We start from the raw sequence: 21,247 nt of genomic DNA, 5'->3' as shown, positions 1-21,247 counted from the left end.
ATTCTGGCTATAAAAGGCTCTAAATCTAAGTCAGAAACCTCAACATCTGGTAGAATGTAGCACGGCATGTCAGTGTTAATCATCAACCATCCTGTGGTGGACAGAAGTTAGCAAAACTCGTCTCTCCCTCCTAGAAACAGTCCTGACAAATCTGAGACAGGAAACAGAAAACGGAAACATTCAGTTGATCCAGCTGTTTTCTCCCTAGCTCCCCTTCCTCCTCCTCTATCTACATCTGTCTTACACCCTTCTCCCTCTCTCTACCCCACATATCAAGTATCCGGGGGGGAAGAATTGGGCGAAGAGGAGGAGGAGGAGCAGGGGGTCGGGGTTCAAACAGGTGTCTGCTGACAGCCCCAGCAGCCTGTTGGATGCAGGTTTTACCTCGTGCTACCAGCTGCTCTCTCATGCACACACAAACTACCACCACCATTTGTCCATCTGTCACAAGAATTAGATCTAATCCACAGGAATTTTCTGATGCCATAGAGGGAGAGAGGGTTGGTGTGTGTGTGTTGTGTTTGTGGAGATATGAATCTGTTTACTGAGTCACCATATTGGAACAAAAAGAATGTTCCCATAATACCAATCACTGATTATTTACATAATGTCCTCTGAAAGGAGGAAAAGCTACTTTCTCTGTTTGTGTGCGAGTGTGTGTGGTTGAGAGAGAGAAAGTGTGTGTACTGTCAGGGGGGTTGTAACGCGACCACCCAGCCACCTGCAGTAGATGGCTGAGAAATCTCAAGAAAAAGAGGCGTGACTGTAAATAGAGATTTCTCACGTGATGTCATGCGCACATTGAGAGTTGCCTCCCATATTTGACAGGATACAACCAACGGGAAAATGTGTATTCTCCAGCTGGCTGGCGAGCGGTTGCCGAAAGTTTCTGGCTATCACTGAGTGAAACAAAGTCACAAAGAGGGTGCTGCACTACAAACCTTTCTTGTTATTGCTTTGGTCGCTGGAAGATTGCCACAGTCACCTGTAGTTTGACTGGAAGACGTCAACTTGTCTGCAAACACTTGCCAACCACCAGCCGAGCTGTAGTAAAACCTGAAAAAAAATGTGCCAGAAACCGGAAACAAAGAATATTTACCTTAAAAAAAAGCCAACACATTTCAAAAAGGGGTAGCTTTTACTTTGAAGGCAAACTCCTTTGTGTCACGCACAGTTTCACTATGCTTAGAGAGCAGCTGGGGAATGTTTGTTGACAAGTTGGCCTGTCCATGCAAACTACAGGAGACTGCAGCAGTCTGCAAGCAACCAAAACTCGTGCAAGGAACAATCAAAGTGGTCATGACTCAACCACAATGTAACCATCTGCAGGAAGAGGCAAATTGATTTCCCAGCAACTTCTATCAACCTCCAGCAACCACTTACCAGCTGGTTGGGGAATACACCATGATGTGGACAAGTTATTGTCACATGGCAAGCAGTCACATGTCTGCAAAACCTCAGCCAGCTTGAGTAATTTGGATGAACTGCCCCTTTAAATAAAGCAGAAGGAGAGATGACACTGTATAATTTCCGTGAAGCCTAGACCAAGTCAGACTTTTAATTCATTTGAAAGCCTGATGCTTAGCCTTGTCCACCCCAGCTGTAAAACTCAGAAACCAGTCTTACTTGCTATCATCTATCGTCCACCTGGGCCTTACACAGAGTCTCTGTCTGATTTCTCAGACTTTTTATCTGATTTAGTGCTCAGCTCAGATAAAATAATTATTGTGGGTGATTTTAACATTCATGTAGATGCTAAAAATGACAGCCTCAACATGGCATTTAATCTGGTATTAGACTCAATTGGCTTCTCTCAAAATGTAAAAGAACCCACCCACCACTTTAATCACACTATAGATCTTGTTTTAACATGTGGCATAAAAACTGAACATTTAACAGCGTTTCCTGAAAACCCTCTCCTGTCTGATCATTTCCTGATAACACTTACATTTACAATAATTGATTACACAGCGGTGGAGAGTAGACTTTATCACAGTAGATGTCTTTCTGAAAGCGCTGTAACTAAGTTTAAGAATATAATCCACCCACTGTTATCATCTTCAATGCCCTGTACCAACACAGAGCAGAGCAGGTATCTGAACGCTACTCCAACAGAGGTCGATTATCTTGTTAATAATTTTACCTCCTCACTACGTACGACTCTGGATACTGTAGCTCCTGTGAAAACTAAGGCCTCAAATCAGAAGTACCTGACTCCGTGGTATAATTCTCAAACACGTAGCCTAAAGCAGATAACTCGTAAGCTGGACAGGAAATGGTGTGTCACAAATTTAGAAGATCATCATTTTGCCTGGAGAAATAGTGTGATGCTTTATAAGAAAGCCCTCCGCAAAGCCATCTTACTATTCATCACTGATTGAAGAAAATAAGAACAACCCCAGGTTTCTCTTCAGCACTGTAGCCAGGCTGACAAAAAGTCAGAGCACTGTTGAGCCAACCATCCCTTTAACGTTAACTAGTAATGACTTCATGAACTTCTTCACCTTCCTTAACCTTAACCTTCCTTTCATATCAAAAATTCTTGAAAGAGTAGTTGTCAAACAGTTAACTGATCATCTGAAGAGGAACGGCTTATTTGAAGAGTTTCAGTCAGGTTTCAGAGCTCATCACAGCACAGAAACAGCTTTAATAAAGGTTACAAATGATCTTCTTATGGCCTCTGACAGTGGACTCGATACTGTCGACCATAATATTCTATTAGACCAATTAGAACATGCTGTAGGTATTACAGGTACTGCACTGCAGTGGTTTGAATCATGTCTATCTAAAAGACTCCAATATGTTCATGTAAATCGAGAGTCCTCTTCACACACTAAGGTCAGTTATGGTGTTCCACAGGGTTTGGTGCTAGGACCAATTCTGTTTACACTATACATGCTTCCCTTAGGCAGCATCATTAGAAGACATAGCATACATTTTCACTGCTATGCAGATGACACCCAACTCTCTGTCCATGAAGCCAGATAACACACACCAATTAGTTAAACTGCAGGAATGTCTTAAAGACATAAAGACCTGGATGGCCGCTAACTTTCTGCTTCTTAATTCAGATAAAACTGAGGTTATTGTACTCTGCCCTGAAAAGCTTAGAAATATGGTATCTAACCAGATTCTTACTCTGGATGGCATTACCTTGGCCTCCAGTAACGCTGTGAGGAACCTTGGAGTAGTTTTTGACCAGGACATGTCCTTCAACGCACATATTAAACAAATATGTAAGATGTCCAAAAAACTCCCTGAAAAGCCTTCAGTTAATCCAAAATGCTGCAGCAAGAGTGCTGACAGGGACTAGAGAAAGAGAGAGCATATTTCTCCTGTTTTGGCTTCCCTTCATTGGCTTCCTGTTAAATCCAGAATTGAATTCAAAATCCTGCTCCTCACGTACAAGGTCTTAAATAATCAGGCCCCATCTTATCTTAATGACCTTGTAGTACCATATCACCCTATTAGAGCACTTCGCTCTCGCTCTGCAGGCCTACTTGTTGTTCCTAGAGTATTTAAAAGTAGAATGTGAGGCAGAGCCTTCAGTTTTCAGGCCCCTCTTCTGTGGAACCAGCTTCCAGTTTGGATTCGGGAGACAGACACTATCTCAACTTTTAAGATTAGATTAAAACTTTCCTTTTTGCTAAAGCATATAGTTAGGGCTGGACCAGGTGATCCTGAATCCTCCCTTAGTTATGCTGCAATAGATGTAGGCTGCCGGGGGATTCCCATGATGCATTGAGTCTTTCCTTTCCAGTCACCTTTCTCACTCACTATGTGTTAATCAGAGATGGGCAGTAACGCGTTACTTGTAACGCGTTACTGTAATCTGATTACTTTTTTCAAGTAACGAGTAAAGTAAGGGATTACTATTGCAAAATCGGTAATTAGATTACCGTTACTTTCCCGTAGGAACGCTGCGTTACTGCGTTACTAAAACCGTGATTTTTTTTGCGAGAATGTCTCATGACAGTGACATAAGCAAGTGCGACGTTGGTGACAGCAGCTGTGTGCAGATCAACAATGGATAATATATCGAGTGCGGGAGAGAGTATGAGCGTGCAGCGTTTAAAGTGTGGAAGTACTGACCTTACTTTGAGTTTGATTCCATAAAAAGTGACAAAAACATTAGCGTCCATCGTGCGTGGGAAGAAAACTTCTTTTTACAGCGAAAAAACCCCTAAACTTCCGAGCAAGCACCGAGTAGCTACGACGTGATGGGAAATTCACAGAGACACTCGCGCGGATTCTTCAACTGACCGCAGCACACCTGCACCAGGGTAACCCTCCGCCTACCCTGCTCCTGCTTTACAGGTGAAAATAGAGCAAAAGGACCGCTGAGTCTTTGACTTTATTTATTTTCTGCTGTGTTTTACTTGCATCTGTTTGAAAGAGTGAGTGAAAACACAAAAAATATTTTATTTTATGTGCTGGAATGTGTAGAAAATAGGTTTAAATGTTAAACTAATTTATTCAAGTCAGAGAATGTTGCATATAATTAAATGTTTTGCTTGATGCATAAAGTTAAAAGATTAAAACTGATAAAACAAGTTTTAAAAAGAGACTTTTCCATTTGATTACATTTTGTATGATGGATTATGTAGAAAAAGTAGAATTGGGCTGAAAGATCTATCACTTTATCACCTCTTCAGGTTGTAAATCGTGTTTTTAAAAAGTAACTAAGTAACTAAGTAACTAAGTAATTAATTACTTTTGAAAATAAGTAATCAGTAAAGTAACGGGATTACTTTTTTGGGGGAGTAATCAGTAATTAGTTACTGATTACTTTTTTCAAGTAACTTGACCAACACTGGTGTTAATAGACCTCTCTGCATTGAATCATATCTGTTATCAATCTCTGGCTCTCTTCCATAGCATGTCTTTATCCTGTCTTCCTTCTTTCACCCCAACCGGTTGCAGCAGATGGCCGCCCCTCCCTGAGCCTGGTTCTGCTGGAGGTTTCTTCCTGTTAAAAGGGAGTTTTTCCTTCCCACTGTCGCCAAAGTGCTTGCTCATAGCGGGTCATATGATTATTGGGTTTTTCTCTGTAGCTAATATTGTACAATCTACTGTACAATATAAAGCGCCTTGAGACCACTGTTGTTGTGATTTGGAACTATATAAATAGCCTCCACAGACCATCTGCCACTGGTATACAAACAAACTTTGAACTGTTATTTAAGCAACACGTACAGAATATGGGGCACTTGAAGCTTTATCGGCACAGAAATTGGCAGCTTCAAACTCACACTGGGATCACAGCGAGGATAGAAGAACCTTCCAAAGAATCCACAACTGCAGAGAATAATCAGACAGCTTATCGAAAAGGCTACAAGCAGATGACGCGAGATGGCAGCTGGAGTCACAGCAGTTGCATCAGCAGTGGTGCCAAAGTGATCAATTAATATTAACTTTTTAAATGAAAACAATAACTGAATAAACAAACAACCCTTTCAAAGCAGCCAAGACGCTCGTGTTGCCCTTTTCATTTCAAAATTTGCCTTTCCTGGTTCATTTTGGCCCATTCATGAAACATGTAGTCCAAGTATGTGCACTCTACAGCTGCACTGTCACAGTTATTAAGTCCTGCAGTATCAGCCTGAGCATGAGAAGGATCTGCTTACTGCATGAGCTGAATATGAAAAAAGGAAATCGTGATGAACAGCTGTTTTTATTTTGCTCTCCTTGGGTGGGGGGGGGACACAGTATTAGGTTTTAATGCACAATCGTGGCTTTAAACAGAATTAACAGCAACTGTGTTGTTGGGATAGCTATAAAAATTATTCATGTGTGTGTGTGTGCAGGACCTCTTTTTAGCTCTTTTTTTGGCGAATGAATTAGCCACACTTTTTGGTGTCTTATTGTTCAATGACATCGTGTTTACGCTTAAATATTTTATTTATAAAATATCAAACGTATTATTTCACACCTTTTACTTTTTCACTGTTACTTCTCGTCGTCGCTTCTATCAGTCACACTCAGATTAACTGTGACAACCTGACAACACAGCAGATGATCTATAATCTATAATCTGTGCACGAGCAGCTGTCATGAGGTATCAGGTGTTGAAGTGTTACATAATTGAGGTTTTTTCACATTAGGGGGACTCTGTACATCGTGGGTACTGGTCACGTCCTTAAAATGAAACTGCCATGAGAAACAAAGTCCAACAAGAAACGGTGAATCTCTGTAGAGCCTATGACCGACGTAACCTAGCACAACCTATGTTAGTGGACAACATCATTGCTGATATTTATGCTTGTGCTGGTGCACTATGTGCTAATTACTGTGTGCTTATGTCCCAGTTTTTATATTCGTTGCCAGCTGATAGAAAAAATAAAAACTGGGACTCTTTCTCTTCTGGGTCGTCGCTCTTTGTTGTGAATGTGTCATTTTTCAGGGCCAAACATGTTTGTCTCTCAAACTTTTCTTCTTTGGATAGTTCTAACAATCTACCCCCGCCCAGGAATTTGCTGACATTTGTGAGTCCTTATATTGACATTGTGGCGGACCACCAGGTGGCTCCACTCACACCCAAGTTTAAGGGAAGTGTTGGGTTGGAGATTCTGGCACTTTTTGTATGTGGAGTTCTGGTGAATCCGTTAATAAAGTTGGAGTGAGACACTGAGACCTCTCCTGTCGTCTTTACATACCTCCACAATGTTATGATTATTATTCCCTATGACAGTGACTTTTTTATTTTATATTCAACTGCTGTGAAAAACAGCCAGAAATGCACAGGAACAAGAAAGTTTTCCAATCACAGCAGCATGATGTGTAGGTGCATTTGCATGTCAGGTTATGTCGAGTATGTTGCTGGAACAGACGCATAACTCCAACTAAATGATACTGAGAAATTCAGTGAAAGCTGGTTTAAATCTGGAAAACCACACTGTGTTTGTAAAGGATTCATAAACAGTCACACATAGAGAGTTGGTAAAAGAGACAAAACATCAACACAGAGACACAAATACACACCTAGACACATGGATGAAGTGTTGAAATTACTACCGAGCAGACAAAACTTCACACACTACACCTGTGTCCCACAGCTTCTTCTTCAAGGCCAAGACCTAGATGTGGGTGCTTCCCGTCTGTCAGTAATAGATTGCCTCACTGACTGATGGCTGATGGGAAATATGCCTGGTGCATGCTGGGGAATGAGCTGCTGAAAGCCTGAGCCACCCACCTCCTTTGATTGGCTGTTTTCTTTCTGCAGTGTGCACGAACGACAGTGCAGCAATACAGGGGCAAAAAAAGAGTCCCACATGACTGTGCACAAATATAATATGCAAAAGTGTGTCTGAAGTGGCAGAAAGAGTTGTGTACTCTTAAATACTGTCAACTTGTAAACCTGTTATAGATAATAACCACTGGGTGATTGGTTGATGGTTAAGTTTAAATATCCATTTAAAGTTTGATCATTATTCTTTCTTATGAACATTTGATTTGAGAAATCGTCTAAAGGAAAAATCTGGCTCTTCATTTTCTAATGTCTGACTATGTTTACCAGCCACTGCATGGGAGGCCGTCCTAGCAGCTTCTTTAATATAAGAGAAAGTTAGTAATAAACTAGAGGTGCATCTACACAAACAGTGTCTCAATGTCAAGCATATGTAACCTATTACTTTTTTACTATGGCTTCTAATCCCATATAAACTTATAACAGTCCCATTGGTTAAGAAGCTGAAAAACACCCATGGTGCTTGAGTTTGATGACAGCAACCAGAGACTGTTCAGTTTAACTTCATGGTACCAAAATTGTCTGAAACTAAACTATTTAAACCCACTTTAAGACAAAAACCTCAACCTTTATTTTATCTTTTGCAAAATGCGAACAATCGGTCAGACTTGTTATGAGAGAATAGTAACGATGTTTAGTTTTTGCCATGAAACGCCAACATTGTGCTAAAATCTGCTGATTGTTTGGGTGAGGCTTAATGACTGAATCCAACAGGATCCCCTGAAAGAATACCTGAAGGAACATTTATGGATCATAAGAATTTTTATGTTTTTATATTTCAGTAAGATGGTTTCAGGCATGGGGGCTGACTCAGTGAAGTCCTATTAACATCCCATAAATGAGCGCTTATAATTTTTCCATGTAAAACATCCTAAGCTATCTCCTACGCACTCGCAAACTACAATAGCTGGATGTTAACTTTGCCTGGCTGCTGTGTGGTGCTGATCAGCGTGCAGTGTTCTGAAAAAGATTAGTGAGAATTTAAATAACACTTCAAGATTTAGTTCATGGGTGGTAAAGCTCTCTGAAGCGCTGAGCAGATCTGGTAAAATTATGAGGGGAGTTGTCATTACAAGCTACTCCTTTTACATTCATTGTTAAATAACTGAGTATCATTTTAGTGCATTAGCAAATTAGATATGTTAAAGGGGGCTGGTACTTATATAGCACATCTCCACTCAATTTGAGCACTCAAAGCAGTTTTCTTACCACAAGCCTCATTCGCACATTGACACACACATTCCAAGTCCTTTACCTAACACTCACACACACTCACTCACACACACAGATGCATCGTGATTCAGTATGCAGTAATAAGCAATAAATACAAAAAAGTCCACATAGATAAACATTAGCCTTTTCTGATTGGACACCTCTCTCAGTGACGCACAACCATATTTGCAGAAGAATAGATCTATTTAGTGATGTCACATTCATTTGTTTGGAGATAAATCATCGTTTGGATTAAAAGACTAGCCCACTTTTGCCAAGCAAGCTTTTGCCATTCTGGATATTGCAAAAATTTAATATCTTATGTAAAATAAAAATTATACAGGAAACAGGAAGGAAACAGTAAAGTTTTGTTTTTAGACAATTAAATCCACCAAAGTCTACTTGAAATCTAATTTATGTCCTGACAATCAAATTACATTAGTCAGGTGTAATCAGAGACTGTATATAAAAAAAATGGATGAACATCAATGCAGAAGTGACTTAAAACATCAGCAGGGGTCACCGCTAATTTTACCAATTCTCCTGAGTAAAATGCTTTTGCGCTGTTAGACCAGCTGAGAGTTAAATGGGATCAAAAAGACCACTACGCAATCTTTAATTTAACTTACCTGCTAATAAACACAGAGTTGAGGGGAGCCACTGATGCTGCAGGTTTTTAAATATCACCAACAAGCTCAGCCAACTCATATCTTGAGTCTAAGTATATACCTTTACAGGTAAATGTTTTTGGTATAATAAATAAAGGAAACACAGAATTCCAATTAAACATTAATAGGACTTCCACAATGACTTTTCTCTACCACACTACTGATAGTTACCCTGACCATGAAAAATCAGGCTCTATATTATTGCAACCAGGCAAATTATGAAAATATTGTATATATTTTTTTTGTTTGTTGGATTAGAGATGATATGAAATGTCAAATGTGAGTTGGTCTTGATAACCACCCAAAGGTACACGCACCACTAATATGCCAAAAACTACTACTAGTGTCATATTTTATATTCCCTCTGTCATCACATACCGAAGCAGCATCAGAATAGTCATTTCTGGGTCATGTAAAAACAAACCAAAGGGCGCTGTGTCCGCCCCTATCAGACTTACTTTGACATGCTGTACGGTGCTCTAATTGCATTCACCGCACTGTTCTTCTCTGACGCTTCGATAACTGGAGCAACATGCAGGGAATTTCTGTTCTTTTATTCTCATCGCTAAACAGAAGACAGTTTTATGATACAATGAGCACTCTATTTGTAGCTTGCTGATGCTGAACTCCTAATCCAATGCATCTGTTTCTCTCTAAAGCAGAAGCAACATCTGGATGCAACATATGCTGCACTTAAAATGCAAATCAGTAGAAACCCGCATTGTGTTTACATACAGACAATGATGAAATTTAGAGCTCCAAGGCAGCTAAAGTGTCTCGCAAACACAATCTGGCAACCAGAGCATTTTTAGGGCAAGTAGACAAATTTAACTGACAATAAAACACAATTTATTCAGCATTGTCTGTTGGCGGATGCTGTAAAAAAAAAAGAAAGATACAGATGCCATATACAAACCAGACTGGGAGCATTTTAAACTGACATTCCTCTTTTAATTGAATTACAATGCTGGTGAAACCCATTCAGCCTGCAGCGGACCAAGACAAATCATCTTGTCTGGCAGCTCTTAGACATTATCCCGATGTCACCCCGTGTGCTCCACATATTGTATGCGAGACACTCATACGTACTGTACAAACAGCTGCAGTGCTGCACTATGAATGCCTTTCTGAGCATCACATTTACGCTGGTAAAAATGATACAAATGCACAAAAGGGGAGAAGGTGATGCTTCTTGTTTCTGCATTGTTCAGACGCTGAGTAGCAGAATTGCATGTAATAAATTATTTGATATTTATTACATTAATAAGTGATTAATAGAAGATTAGTAAGACTTGTGATATTCATCAACTTAGGCCACTCGCAACTTTGTTTGTTTGTTATAGTTGTATAGTTTCCTTAGGCTTTCTGTAACTTCCAGAGTGCAAACCTTTATATTTCAAATGTCTGTCTGAAAGGACTTTGGAGACATGCAGTGCATGATTTTTGTCTTTGTAGAAGCATTAATTTACATTTATTTTACTGCAGGAAAATGTTTAAATTCGTGCCAACCTGACCTCCTTTGCATCAGGACCAGGTGAAAAATAAAACAGCATGCAGGTGTTTGTTCAAAATGTGTCAGTGAAGTGTCCTTTCTTTGGGATACATTCATGGCAGGTCTCACATGACATAGCTGTACAAACCTGTCCTTTTTTGACTGGGTTGAAGTGTGAAAAATCTGGATTTAAACCCAAATAAAATAATTATTTTGGGTTGTTTGGTTATAGTTTTATAGATTCTGTCAAACGATATGCAAATCTACAGGCTGCATAATCAGAATTTGTTAGTTTGTGCTTATGCAGAACCAGGAAATTGCATAAAAATCCTGCGATGATGTCAAATTAGAATTGAAAAGAAATAAAACAAGTTGCAGTGCATTAAGGAAAACATTCATGTTTGTTTTTAATTTCAAGTATTTTTCTGGAACCACTAGCATTTTTCCTTCTTTTTTATGGAAAAGTGTCTCATCTCATTCTGACCCAGCACTAGCGAAGAGCAAGTGCGCCACCAGGTGGGTGAAGTCTTGCATATAATCTTGTAGGAAGCTCACAAAGGTTGGGACACAATTTTCTCAAGTTATAAACACTTGATCAGTTTTGAAGCACAGATTCTGTTTGGCCTTTGGTTTTTTACCTTAAATGTTTCAGTTTTATTCTCTTTGTTTTTATTATAATCCTTAAAATAAATCCACCCATGTGTGAGAGCTAAACTTCTCCTTCCAAAGACAAATCTACTGTCTCAACAACCACACAAGTGTGAGAGAGGTCAAACTGCTCGAACCGCTCTGGATCACAGTTTCTGTGGAGACCGGTCAAGCTCTTTCACATCAAGCTGGGAAATTATCAGCAATAAAAGTTCAGCGGGTGTCTCATTGTAAGTTATGGAAAGCTATGCATTGAGAAAGATAGGAGATGATCTTCATCCAGTCTGTTCCACCTCCTCAAAGTAACACAAAGGATGTAATGTCAGTCTCCTGAAACCAGTTTATTTTTCACAGTGATGGCCTTTAAACGTCTAAAAACAATTTAAACTTTATCTAAATATACAAGAGAAAGGCCTCTCATCGCCTGGGTGGACTTTCATCACACCCCAAATGAAACCATGGACTTTATCCATGCTAAAGAGGAGAATGAAGCACATGATCAACCCCTGGAACAAACTTCACCTAAAAGTATGTTTTCCTCAAGGCCCTGCATGTTTGGGTCCTGTCGTATCTTAAAGGCATCATATTATATTACCCACTAAAGTACTTTTCTCTCAGACTGGTTCAGTAGAAACCCAAAAAGATCTTTAACACCATCTCTATGTATAATTATGGCAGGTTTAGGTGACCCTGAACTAGTCCTTAATTTATAGGCTCAGGCTACTAGGGGACAGCTATGATGGACTGATGATTTCTTCACCTCTTTCCACTCCCCTTGTGTTGACATGTTACTGCTGTATGTCATTAACTGTAATGTATTCTGTTTTCGGTTGGTTTTATCCTCTTTTAAGCTTGTGGTCTTTTTTCTGTTTTAGTGGCCCAGCTGAAAACTAAAGGGGGAAGGAGCATTTGCAGTCAGGGCTCAGAGGCTTGGGAAGAGCCCGTCTGTGGAAATCAGGTCAGTCGACTTGTTCGCTTCTACTCAACCTTGTTTCTGCCACTGAAAACAAACAAAACAATTTGTGCCAACCTAGAGTCAAAATTTCAGATTCCTATTTCAAAACTGTAACTTTTGGAAAAAAATGACTTAAAAGTTGACTTAAAAAGAATATACTTTCAAATTTTGAGTCATACAAGTGTGTTGTGTATTGTCAACATATATCACATTTGATCTGGGATCTGAAGGTCAAATTTTTATCTTTAAAACTGCACCTAAAATTCTCCCGTTTTCACTTTTGCAGTTCAGATGTGCCTTTCTTTCAAGATGACCACAAAATGTGTGACATCTTTAAAGAAAGGATTGTCATGAGCTGCCTAGTTAGAGATATACTGTAGTCTATTACATAATAACTTATTCATGTCAGTATTTACAAACCAATACCCATTATCCATTACCTACTCCTACATATGTTTATATAATCAAAATAAACATAAGTCATGCTACCCTAAAGTAAATACTGGCCACAGAGTGAGCTGCCTTGGCAAAAGTTCGCGATCTCGGAGTGCTTCCTGTTACTACTGCTTTATTCTCTTGCCCTTGTAAAGCACTTTGTACAATGGAATTTGAAAAGTGCTTTATAAGATAAAGACTTTCTTTTGACATTCATCTGTTAAACAGATTCATATAAACTGATTGAGCGTGTGGGTGCATATAAACATTACAGACCTTTTTCCTTTAATGTTCCCGCTCTACTTCATAGATATAAACTATTAAACTGAGCCTGAATTAAACTCCTTCCTTCTTTTAGAGTGGATAACAGGGTGCGAGCCACACTGATGCTGCCGGTCTGTGAAGTCTCCAGACACTCGTCTCCCTTGTGATTTTGTTTTTCCCCTACCTCACCTCACACCTACATGCACATTTCTCCACTGAGCCGTGCCCTCACACATCACTGATTTTGCTTTTTAGAAGCAGATGCATTTAATCATTTTATTTCCCGACATTAATCTCCTTTGTGTTCCTCCTTCTTGAAAAGACTCATGAAACTGTGAGCTCTTTTAAAACATGTCTCTACTTTATACACACCTTTGCAGCATTTTTTTGTACCCTCAGCGATACATAACTTATCGAAAGCAAATCTTAATCACAAAAACACAGAACACTCAAACGATGAGGGTAAAAACAAAAAGCCCACGTTTGTTGTTTTCTTTTTTGCTAAATACAGGATGTACTGTACAGTATGCACAAGCCCTCTTGGTATAAATTACATCCAAACAAAATCTTTTTTTCCCTTTAGCCAAAAAGTTGAAGACATTCATTATTAAAATATTGAACCAATTCTTTATGAGGAAAAGCAGACTAATAAAACGTTATTGTCATTCTTATGTTGACATCACTTCCTAATTTGACATCACTCTTTTCTTCTCCGTGGTAAATACTGTGATCTCTGCTACTGACAGTAGTTACAGAGCTCAGAAAGCATCTATCAGTCTCTACAGAGTTTGGACACTTGGGATAATTAATAACCTCACACTCTTAAAGAAAATTAGACTTTAACTAAACAGTACAAAAAAAGAAAATTATACTTTGTTTCAAAAGTCAGTGATGATGTTCAAACTTTGCATGATAACATTTGTATGCTTAAAGTCTAGAGAGATAATGTTTTATAAAACAATAATAATAATCAAATACTTTGAATACAATGGTTGTTGTTGTTGACACATTTGGATACCATTTGAAGTACTAAAATTATCTAATTGAGGCTCACCTACTCTTGTGTTTTTACAGTAAAAACTGCAGCTACCAAGACAAGGGGAATAAAAAAGAAAAACTGTGGGCCACTTGAACAATAATATCAGCTTTGTCCAGGACATTAAAACATCAGCTTTAGTCTGTTAAATCCAGACATAAAGCCTCAGTTTGACTAAGTTACTGTGTCTTGAGACATGAAAAAGGCGCGTGTCTCAATAAATGCATTTACAGGACCTACAAACCAAACCGAAGAGGTGACATGAGAAGTATGAAGCTGCTTTGCTTTGTAGAGTTCACTGCTTGCATGTGGCTCAGGTATGAGATGTTAATACGGGTTAGTTTAGGGATAAACATGGGATGACTGCTGCCAACCCTTAAGACAAAAATTTCAAAGCAGACTTTCCCCTGTTAGTGTTTGGTGTTTGTACACTAAGCCCGGATGTTGAACTACACTTCCTTTATCACGCACTGAAGGGTTAAATAACTTTCCACGAGTGAAAAGCTTCTTTTTTTTTCCATTTAAAGAGAAATAAATAAAAACAAACAAACAAAAAGAAAAAAAAAAACCTTTTCGGTGAGAAACTCAAAATGTTGTTCCAGTATCCAAAGCTACATTACTCTGTTCCAGGGAAACACCTACTCAGAAGAGACTGACAGGAGCTGAAGGTTCATAGAGGTTGATTTTTTGTTAATACGTTAAAGGGGCTGGTTGTTGTGTGTCATTCCAAGTCCTGACTGAAACCTCTTTAGTCCATCCCAGTCCAGCCTCAAGTGTACTGGTACTCCTCTGTGTACGCCGTGTCCTCTGGAGCATACTGGTTATTTCCGCCTACGTAGTTGTCGTCTCTGCCAAACTGCTCCTCCTCGGGCGGGTACTGGTCATCGGGGGCAGCATACTGGTTATCGCTGCTGTACGATTGATCTGCCGGGTGTTTGTTCTCTGTGATCTTCAGGCTCGATTTCTTCACTCTTTGAAATAAAAGAAAATTATTTTTAGGACATTTCTCTTTTTCCAGAGGATGTGTTGTCTACATGTTTTAGCTGTGCACCATCAACTTGGGTCTCAAAAATGCACTTCTTCATGTGGGTGTTGGTGCTTTAGCTTAGTCCCTGCCACAGAGAAGACAGGGTCCACAATATGTAAAGAACTTCTTTGTGGTCAAGTAAAGAATGGAGACTGTCCACTGTCTTCCATCTGTGGTTTGATGGTTTTGTATTTATTTTTATTTTTCAGTTTACTTTTAATTTCTGTGCCGGCTTTACTCGTTTCAGTTTTGTTACTATTGTTTCAAAGGGTCAGATGGCCAGCCTCAACAGCTGGATCAGGCTGCTATGGCATCCACCCTCGGCTGCCACCTGACACACACTGCACCCTACCCCTACAGCGCCCCCTGTGGGTGGTGGGGCTTCAAAAGGACGGGCCAGGCCACCAGATGCTGCTCCCTCCCCTGGCTGAAGGGTGGGGTGGGGGGCTGGTAACCCTATCCCAGGGAGGGTTACACTGGTAAATTTGAAAGGAGCCAGCTGAGATGGATTGGGCATCTAACAAGGATGCCTCCTGGGGGAGGCTCTGGGGTAGACCAAGGCCAGCCGAGAGCTGGAGGAGGTGGCTGGGGAGAGGAAGGTCTGGGCTCTTCTGCTTAGGCTTCGGACCCCACAAACCAGATAAGAAGAAGAAAATGAATGGATGCTATTATTAGGCAAGAGGCAGGGTACACCCTGAAAGGGTGTCAGTCTATTTCAGGGTTAACACAGAGACATATCAGATCTGGTAAGTTCGAACCAGAAACATTCTTGCTGTGAGGCTGCAGCGCCAAGTTAGTTTCCTATATTAATATTAGTCTCACCGGTGCCCTGATTCTATATCTGAAATTCCAATGCAAAATACAACGATATATATCATTTTGTATAATATGTTTCTATACGCCTGGTTTCGGGCTCAGTTTCAGTGTCTGTAACTTTAACTCAAACTGGAACAGCTGCTTGCCTTCAGGTCTGTTTGTAACCCTGAGATGCAGCCAACGGGAGCTACTCAGCTCTTTTAGTATATACTGCCACACTTAACTGCTATGGCTCCAGCTCCATGGTGTGTTAACTTTCTCTTTGAGCAATAACTTTAATTTTACATACAGCCCAGTTCTCAGCAGTCTTTGTTTTTAACACATGTGAGTGTAGGGTTTGTCTGATGTCACAGCAGAACAAAGTGGACTAGTCAGTGTTATGGCGCCCTGTAGTTTCTGGGCTGTGCTAAAATATAAATAAATAAAAGAAATCAATCAATCAGCATTTCATTGTCATCTTGTTTTCTGACAACAGGAACAGAAAATGTGTATGTGATAAAAGATTTATTGTGAATTCGACTATATCAAAATGCAGAATGAGTGAGAGTAGAGAGTAGGAGAGAAGCAAACATGTACACAGCCAACAGAAAAGTAGCTATGTTATGTTCTGTTTGCTCATTTGAGGACTCTGTGGACTCTTTGTGGTAACCACATGGTGCCAAAAAGTTCTGTTTTCAAAACAAAACTAACCCCAGTGTTGTACTTACTGATTCTTATGCTTGGCTCCGCTGATATGCGACTGATACTGCTCCACAGAGTTCAGTTCAATGTTGCAGATGGTGCATGGATAGCCATTTATTGTGGAAGCTGTAGATCAATGAAAAGTAGGGAATAATTTCAAACAATGTGCTCTTATTGCATATTGAAAGTTTAGTTGTTGTTTTTTTTAAAAAACAAAACAGAACTGCACAAACTCATGCTTCTGCAATCGGACCTGGTGCTGTGGATGGCCCGTACGTCTCCATCAGTTTAAGCTTTGTCATCTGTTTTCTATGCTTCTTGCCTACATAGTGCTGCTGGGCCATGAGCGGGTTGTTGAATGAGGCCTGACATATGGAGCAGAAACGGTCTGGATTGTTGTTGTTTCCTGTCACTGGAGTGCCGCTTGAATCATCTGCAGGTTTCTTCTTTAGTTGAGGAGTTGGCGCTATTTGGGAGTTTACTGCAGAAGAAGACATAGAATTTAAAAAAAGACTTCATAAAGGGTAACATAAAGGATACACACAGGAAATAAAACCAAAAGCTAAATACCTAGAGCTTGAGGTCCAACTGCTTTCAACCTCAGGTTCTTGGCGTGAACTTTGCCCTGATAGTGAGACTCAGCCACTACTGGAGCAGAGAAGGTCATGTTACATACATGACACACCTTAAACCGGTCTGTGTCTCCATTGTTACAGTCCTGCACAGGAACATAAATCAATCAAATATTACTGCAAAAAAAAAGCCTCAACCTTCAGTAGATTATCAGCAAGTTTAATTTCCACAACTTGTATGACTTAATAATTGATCTCTGAATAAAAGATCCACCTATCTACCCATCAACCCTTATACAGATTCAGGTTGTAGAGGCAGCAATTTAGGCAGAGATACTCAGATCCTGTACCCCAGCAACCTGAGCATTCCCAAACCAGCCGAGAGACATAATCTCTATAGAGTGTCCTGTCCTGGGCCTCCTACCGGTGGGACATGGCTGTAACTATTCCCCCAGTTCATGAGGACATCCTAGTCTAGTCCTAGTTTAGGCATCCTGATGGTGAATGAAGCAATCATGAAATAATTCTCAGTGTGTTCCACGACTGCTGGGGAGCTTTTCAGGATAAACTATTTAGACTGTGTTAAATTCATCTGAATAATTTCATCACAATTTTTGAAAACCTGACAGCCCCAGCTAGCTGATGTGAGCAGGTTTTATATAAACTGAAGAGCAGGCAGATATGACTGGAACATTCACTGATGGTCTTAAAATACACAAACCTCCCGCTGAAAAAGTGCAAGACACACTGGGAGAGCCAACTGCTCAAGATCAAAGATATCTCTAAAAGTACTTTGTTTCAGATTTATCGTTGTCGAGGTAATAGTGACTCATAAAAAGTTTTCTTCGTGCTGGTTTGAGTTCTCTACTTTTTACTCACGCTGTCAGACGTTAAGGGCTTCAGCTTTTTGAGTGCTGGCTCTTTTTCATTTTGGATGGAAAGATAGCGCCGCACTTTGTTGGCATGCTTCTTGCTCTGAAAGGACAAGCACAATGTTTATTCCACAGTGGACACAAACATTCACTGCACATTTCTAACACATTTATGTCTCCAAACTTTAACATATCAATATTTCAACTAAAATATAACTGTATTTAATATAACCATTTCAGTGTTGCATTTATGGATCGACATCAATCTACTACTGCTAATTTACTACACAATAAATGCCAAACACTGCAACTACACGGTTTTAGATGTAAGTATTTCCTTCTTTTCTTCAGTTTGGTTCTTTGCAATGAGAGCCAGCAATCACAAATGAACGTATAAATCAAACAATGTCCAACCATTTTACTTAAACTAAATATTAGTATTTGAAAAGCTGTTTACATCTGCAGGTTTGTCAAAATTTAGAATAACTTAGAATTGTCTCCTCTTCATCATCCACTTTACAGCAGGGAAAAAAAGAGAAGTGCATCACAGTAAACATCTGGTCAACAGTGTGGCCAAAGGTCCACTTACTCTCAGCTGGTTGGACAGCCCTTCTGCCCTCTTTTGCTATATTTGTGATTTACTGGACAGCCTTATGATGATGTGCTATTACAGCTTAAATAAACTTTTAATGTAGTGCCAAGTCTATTCAATAATAACACCTTAAAAAGTGATAAGTGTGCACTTTTTCTCTCGTTCCTGAAAACTGTAGCACCATCTAATGAAAGCTAAGTCCCCTGACACCAACACAGCAGCACGCAGCAGACCGTGGGCTCACTGACCTGATAATGAGTCAACTTCTGAGATTCAGAAATTAGGACAGCACTGCAGACTTTACACTGGGAGTCAGAAAACAGGTCGCCATGCTCCTTTATCATCTTATTTACTGCAAAGGAGAGGAAAGGGAGAGAGAGAAACTTCAAATCAGGTTACATCATCTGGGAAAATGCAATTATAACACAACGTGAAGAGACTATTTGTGGCAGCAGTTCAAACAACATATCTGCTCGAGCTACTCCTTTTACTTACCAAGGATGTAGGAGCTTAAATGCACTATTTTGTGTTGGTTTTATTTAATAGTGTTATGGAAAATACAAACAATTTTCTGGATTAACTATTATCTTGCCTATGGGTTTATGGCAATGCCTGTGCAAACATCTGTGAACAACATTTTTAGTCTTAGTCATTCTTGGCTCATACCAAGCAGATCACTAATTCACATTGATATCTCAAAAGTAAAATATATATGTATAAATAATTTTTTTTAAACAGGTGGTGTATTATCGTGACAGGCAGCCGAATTGGTTGGTTACAGCTCTGTAGGAGGATGGCATGACATGTCACGTCGTCTTTACACATGTAGGAGCACAGTGTATTTTTAAGCATTTACAATCTGAATGTGTCACATTAGAGGATTCGGAATCCTGTTAAAGTCACAGCTTTTTGTTATTCAGACTTGGGCGTCTTGTTATGCAAACACTCCTCACAGCTTTGAACATGACAGGACCTCAACAGAAGACGCTGCAATGCTCATGTGGAATTTGGAACCAAAATGGAAAAAGGATCAGAAGGGGAAAAAATGCAGTTTTTTTTTATTATCATTTCATAACCAAACTGTGGAAAGGTTTTAGGAATTACAAAGCCAGTCTTTTTCGAGGCATCAAAATTAAATGGACAATTGAATCTGTGGTTGGATCGCAGTCACAATTTCCATTTAGGCTGCAAAGAGTGTATAGTGGGAAGATAAGTCGCCCAATCAACGATTTGATGTATTCCGAGACTGAAAGAACATACTGGAGAAAAAAATCTGTATGTCCACCAAAGAAAACACACTGGATGGTCGTGGCATCCTTTCCAAAGTAGAGGGGGGGAAACAAACAAAACAGACTCTCCAAGACTAACATAAAGAGTATGTACACTAAGGTCTACACCCTGGATAACTATCTGGAAATACATCGAATCGGATATTGACACGCATAAATTTAAAACAAATACTTTTACATAATTCATACACTTGCGGTTATGACACTGTCCCGAGCTGAAATCTCACATGTATCTTGCTTGCATTACTAAACACACAAGCAAGACCAGCAGAAGTGCAATCCGCATGGCGTGAAAGACGCATTTCAGTTGATGCCAAGCCAAAGATGCCTCCCTCTGTCCATATTAGTAACCATTCAGGCGAAATGTTTCACAGTCACTGAAAAGCAACATCGGATGCAGACGTGCTCTTGTCGACCTTGGAGCCGAAACGGCTACAGCTAGCATAGCACATTTTAGCAACTCGATGCGCTTATTGCTTAAGTACCGGCTAACGTTAGCTTTGCGAAGGTAACAACAGCGCCGGTATTTTAAGCTATAACAGGGAGGGCTTTTACACAGTGCAACCGCGCCCTTTTCTTCTAAAACACACGTCAAACTGTTAAATAAACAGCACATACTCTCTGCTGGTCCCGAAGGTAAGTAAGGAAAATCGTCGGTCTGCATCGCGACGGCCATAGATTCTACTCACAGCCAGCGGCGTCCTACTACGCATGCGCAACTCGCAGGCAGAGGAAAAGGACTTCCCACTGTGGTCTGTTCTCTATTTTTTTTTCTTTTTTTGCCTGTCCCGTTTGGCTCTTTTACCATCAGAATTATTGTCTAAAGGCGAAGAAAGATGCCCAACGGATTTACTTTACCAAATTGACCATCCCAGCCTTGCCGTAATGGTCCATTTGATTCACCTTTTATTGTTTATGTTATTTTCACTTGCTGAATACGGGACAGACTTGACTGAGGGAAAGAAAAACAGCAAAAGAGGGCAAAAAACAAAAACCAACAGAATAAGCAGAGAAAAAAATGCATATATAGATCACCTGGATCACCTGTTGAGAAAGAAAAAAGAAAACAAGCAGAAGAAAACGAGAGTAATAGAATAAACAACATCACAATGATATATGGCAATATGACAGTAAATACTAAATATTAAACATTATTGTGCAGCACGTAAGATCGACAGCACACAGTGTGCTTTGAGGTAGGAGCCAAAAAGGGTGTAGTTTGTATGTGTGAGCACCCGTGTGTACACCTGTGAGCATGGACGCGCTTGGTTTTTTTAAAAAGGTTCCTTCATGTAATGATCTGCTAGAGGGTGTGGGGGAGCCACTGCCCCGTCCTCCAGGGCCATGAAGCAGGTATGGAGGAGATCAAAACTCCAGACATCCAGAGGCCCCCAGAACACAAGAGACCAAGGAAGAACAACAGAGGGGCAGCCACGCCACTG

General features: G+C 40.0%; 1 protein-coding gene across 1 annotated transcript; it reads right to left on the bottom strand.

Annotated features, from left to right (window-relative positions):
* Positions 1-14,505: 14,505 nt before the first annotated feature.
* On the bottom strand, positions 14,506-20,535 carry znf346 (zinc finger protein 346). The gene is made up of 7 exons (XM_026182816.1): positions 20,424-20,535; positions 18,765-18,868; positions 17,932-18,027; positions 17,051-17,198; positions 16,734-16,961; positions 16,507-16,606; positions 14,506-14,927 (listed from the first exon to the last, which is right to left on the bottom strand). The coding sequence occupies exons 1-7, from the start codon at positions 20,479-20,481 to the stop codon at positions 14,726-14,728; spliced, it is 936 nt and encodes a 311-aa protein (XP_026038601.1). The 5' UTR covers positions 20,482-20,535; the 3' UTR covers positions 14,506-14,725.
* Between the last annotated feature and the right edge of the window lie 712 nt (positions 20,536-21,247).

This window comes from Astatotilapia calliptera, chromosome 10 (assembly GCF_900246225.1).
Source record: "Astatotilapia calliptera chromosome 10, fAstCal1.2, whole genome shotgun sequence".
NCBI classification, from domain to species: Eukaryota; Metazoa; Chordata; class Actinopteri; order Cichliformes; family Cichlidae; genus Astatotilapia; species Astatotilapia calliptera.
This window is presented reverse-complemented; position numbering and strand designations above follow the sequence as displayed.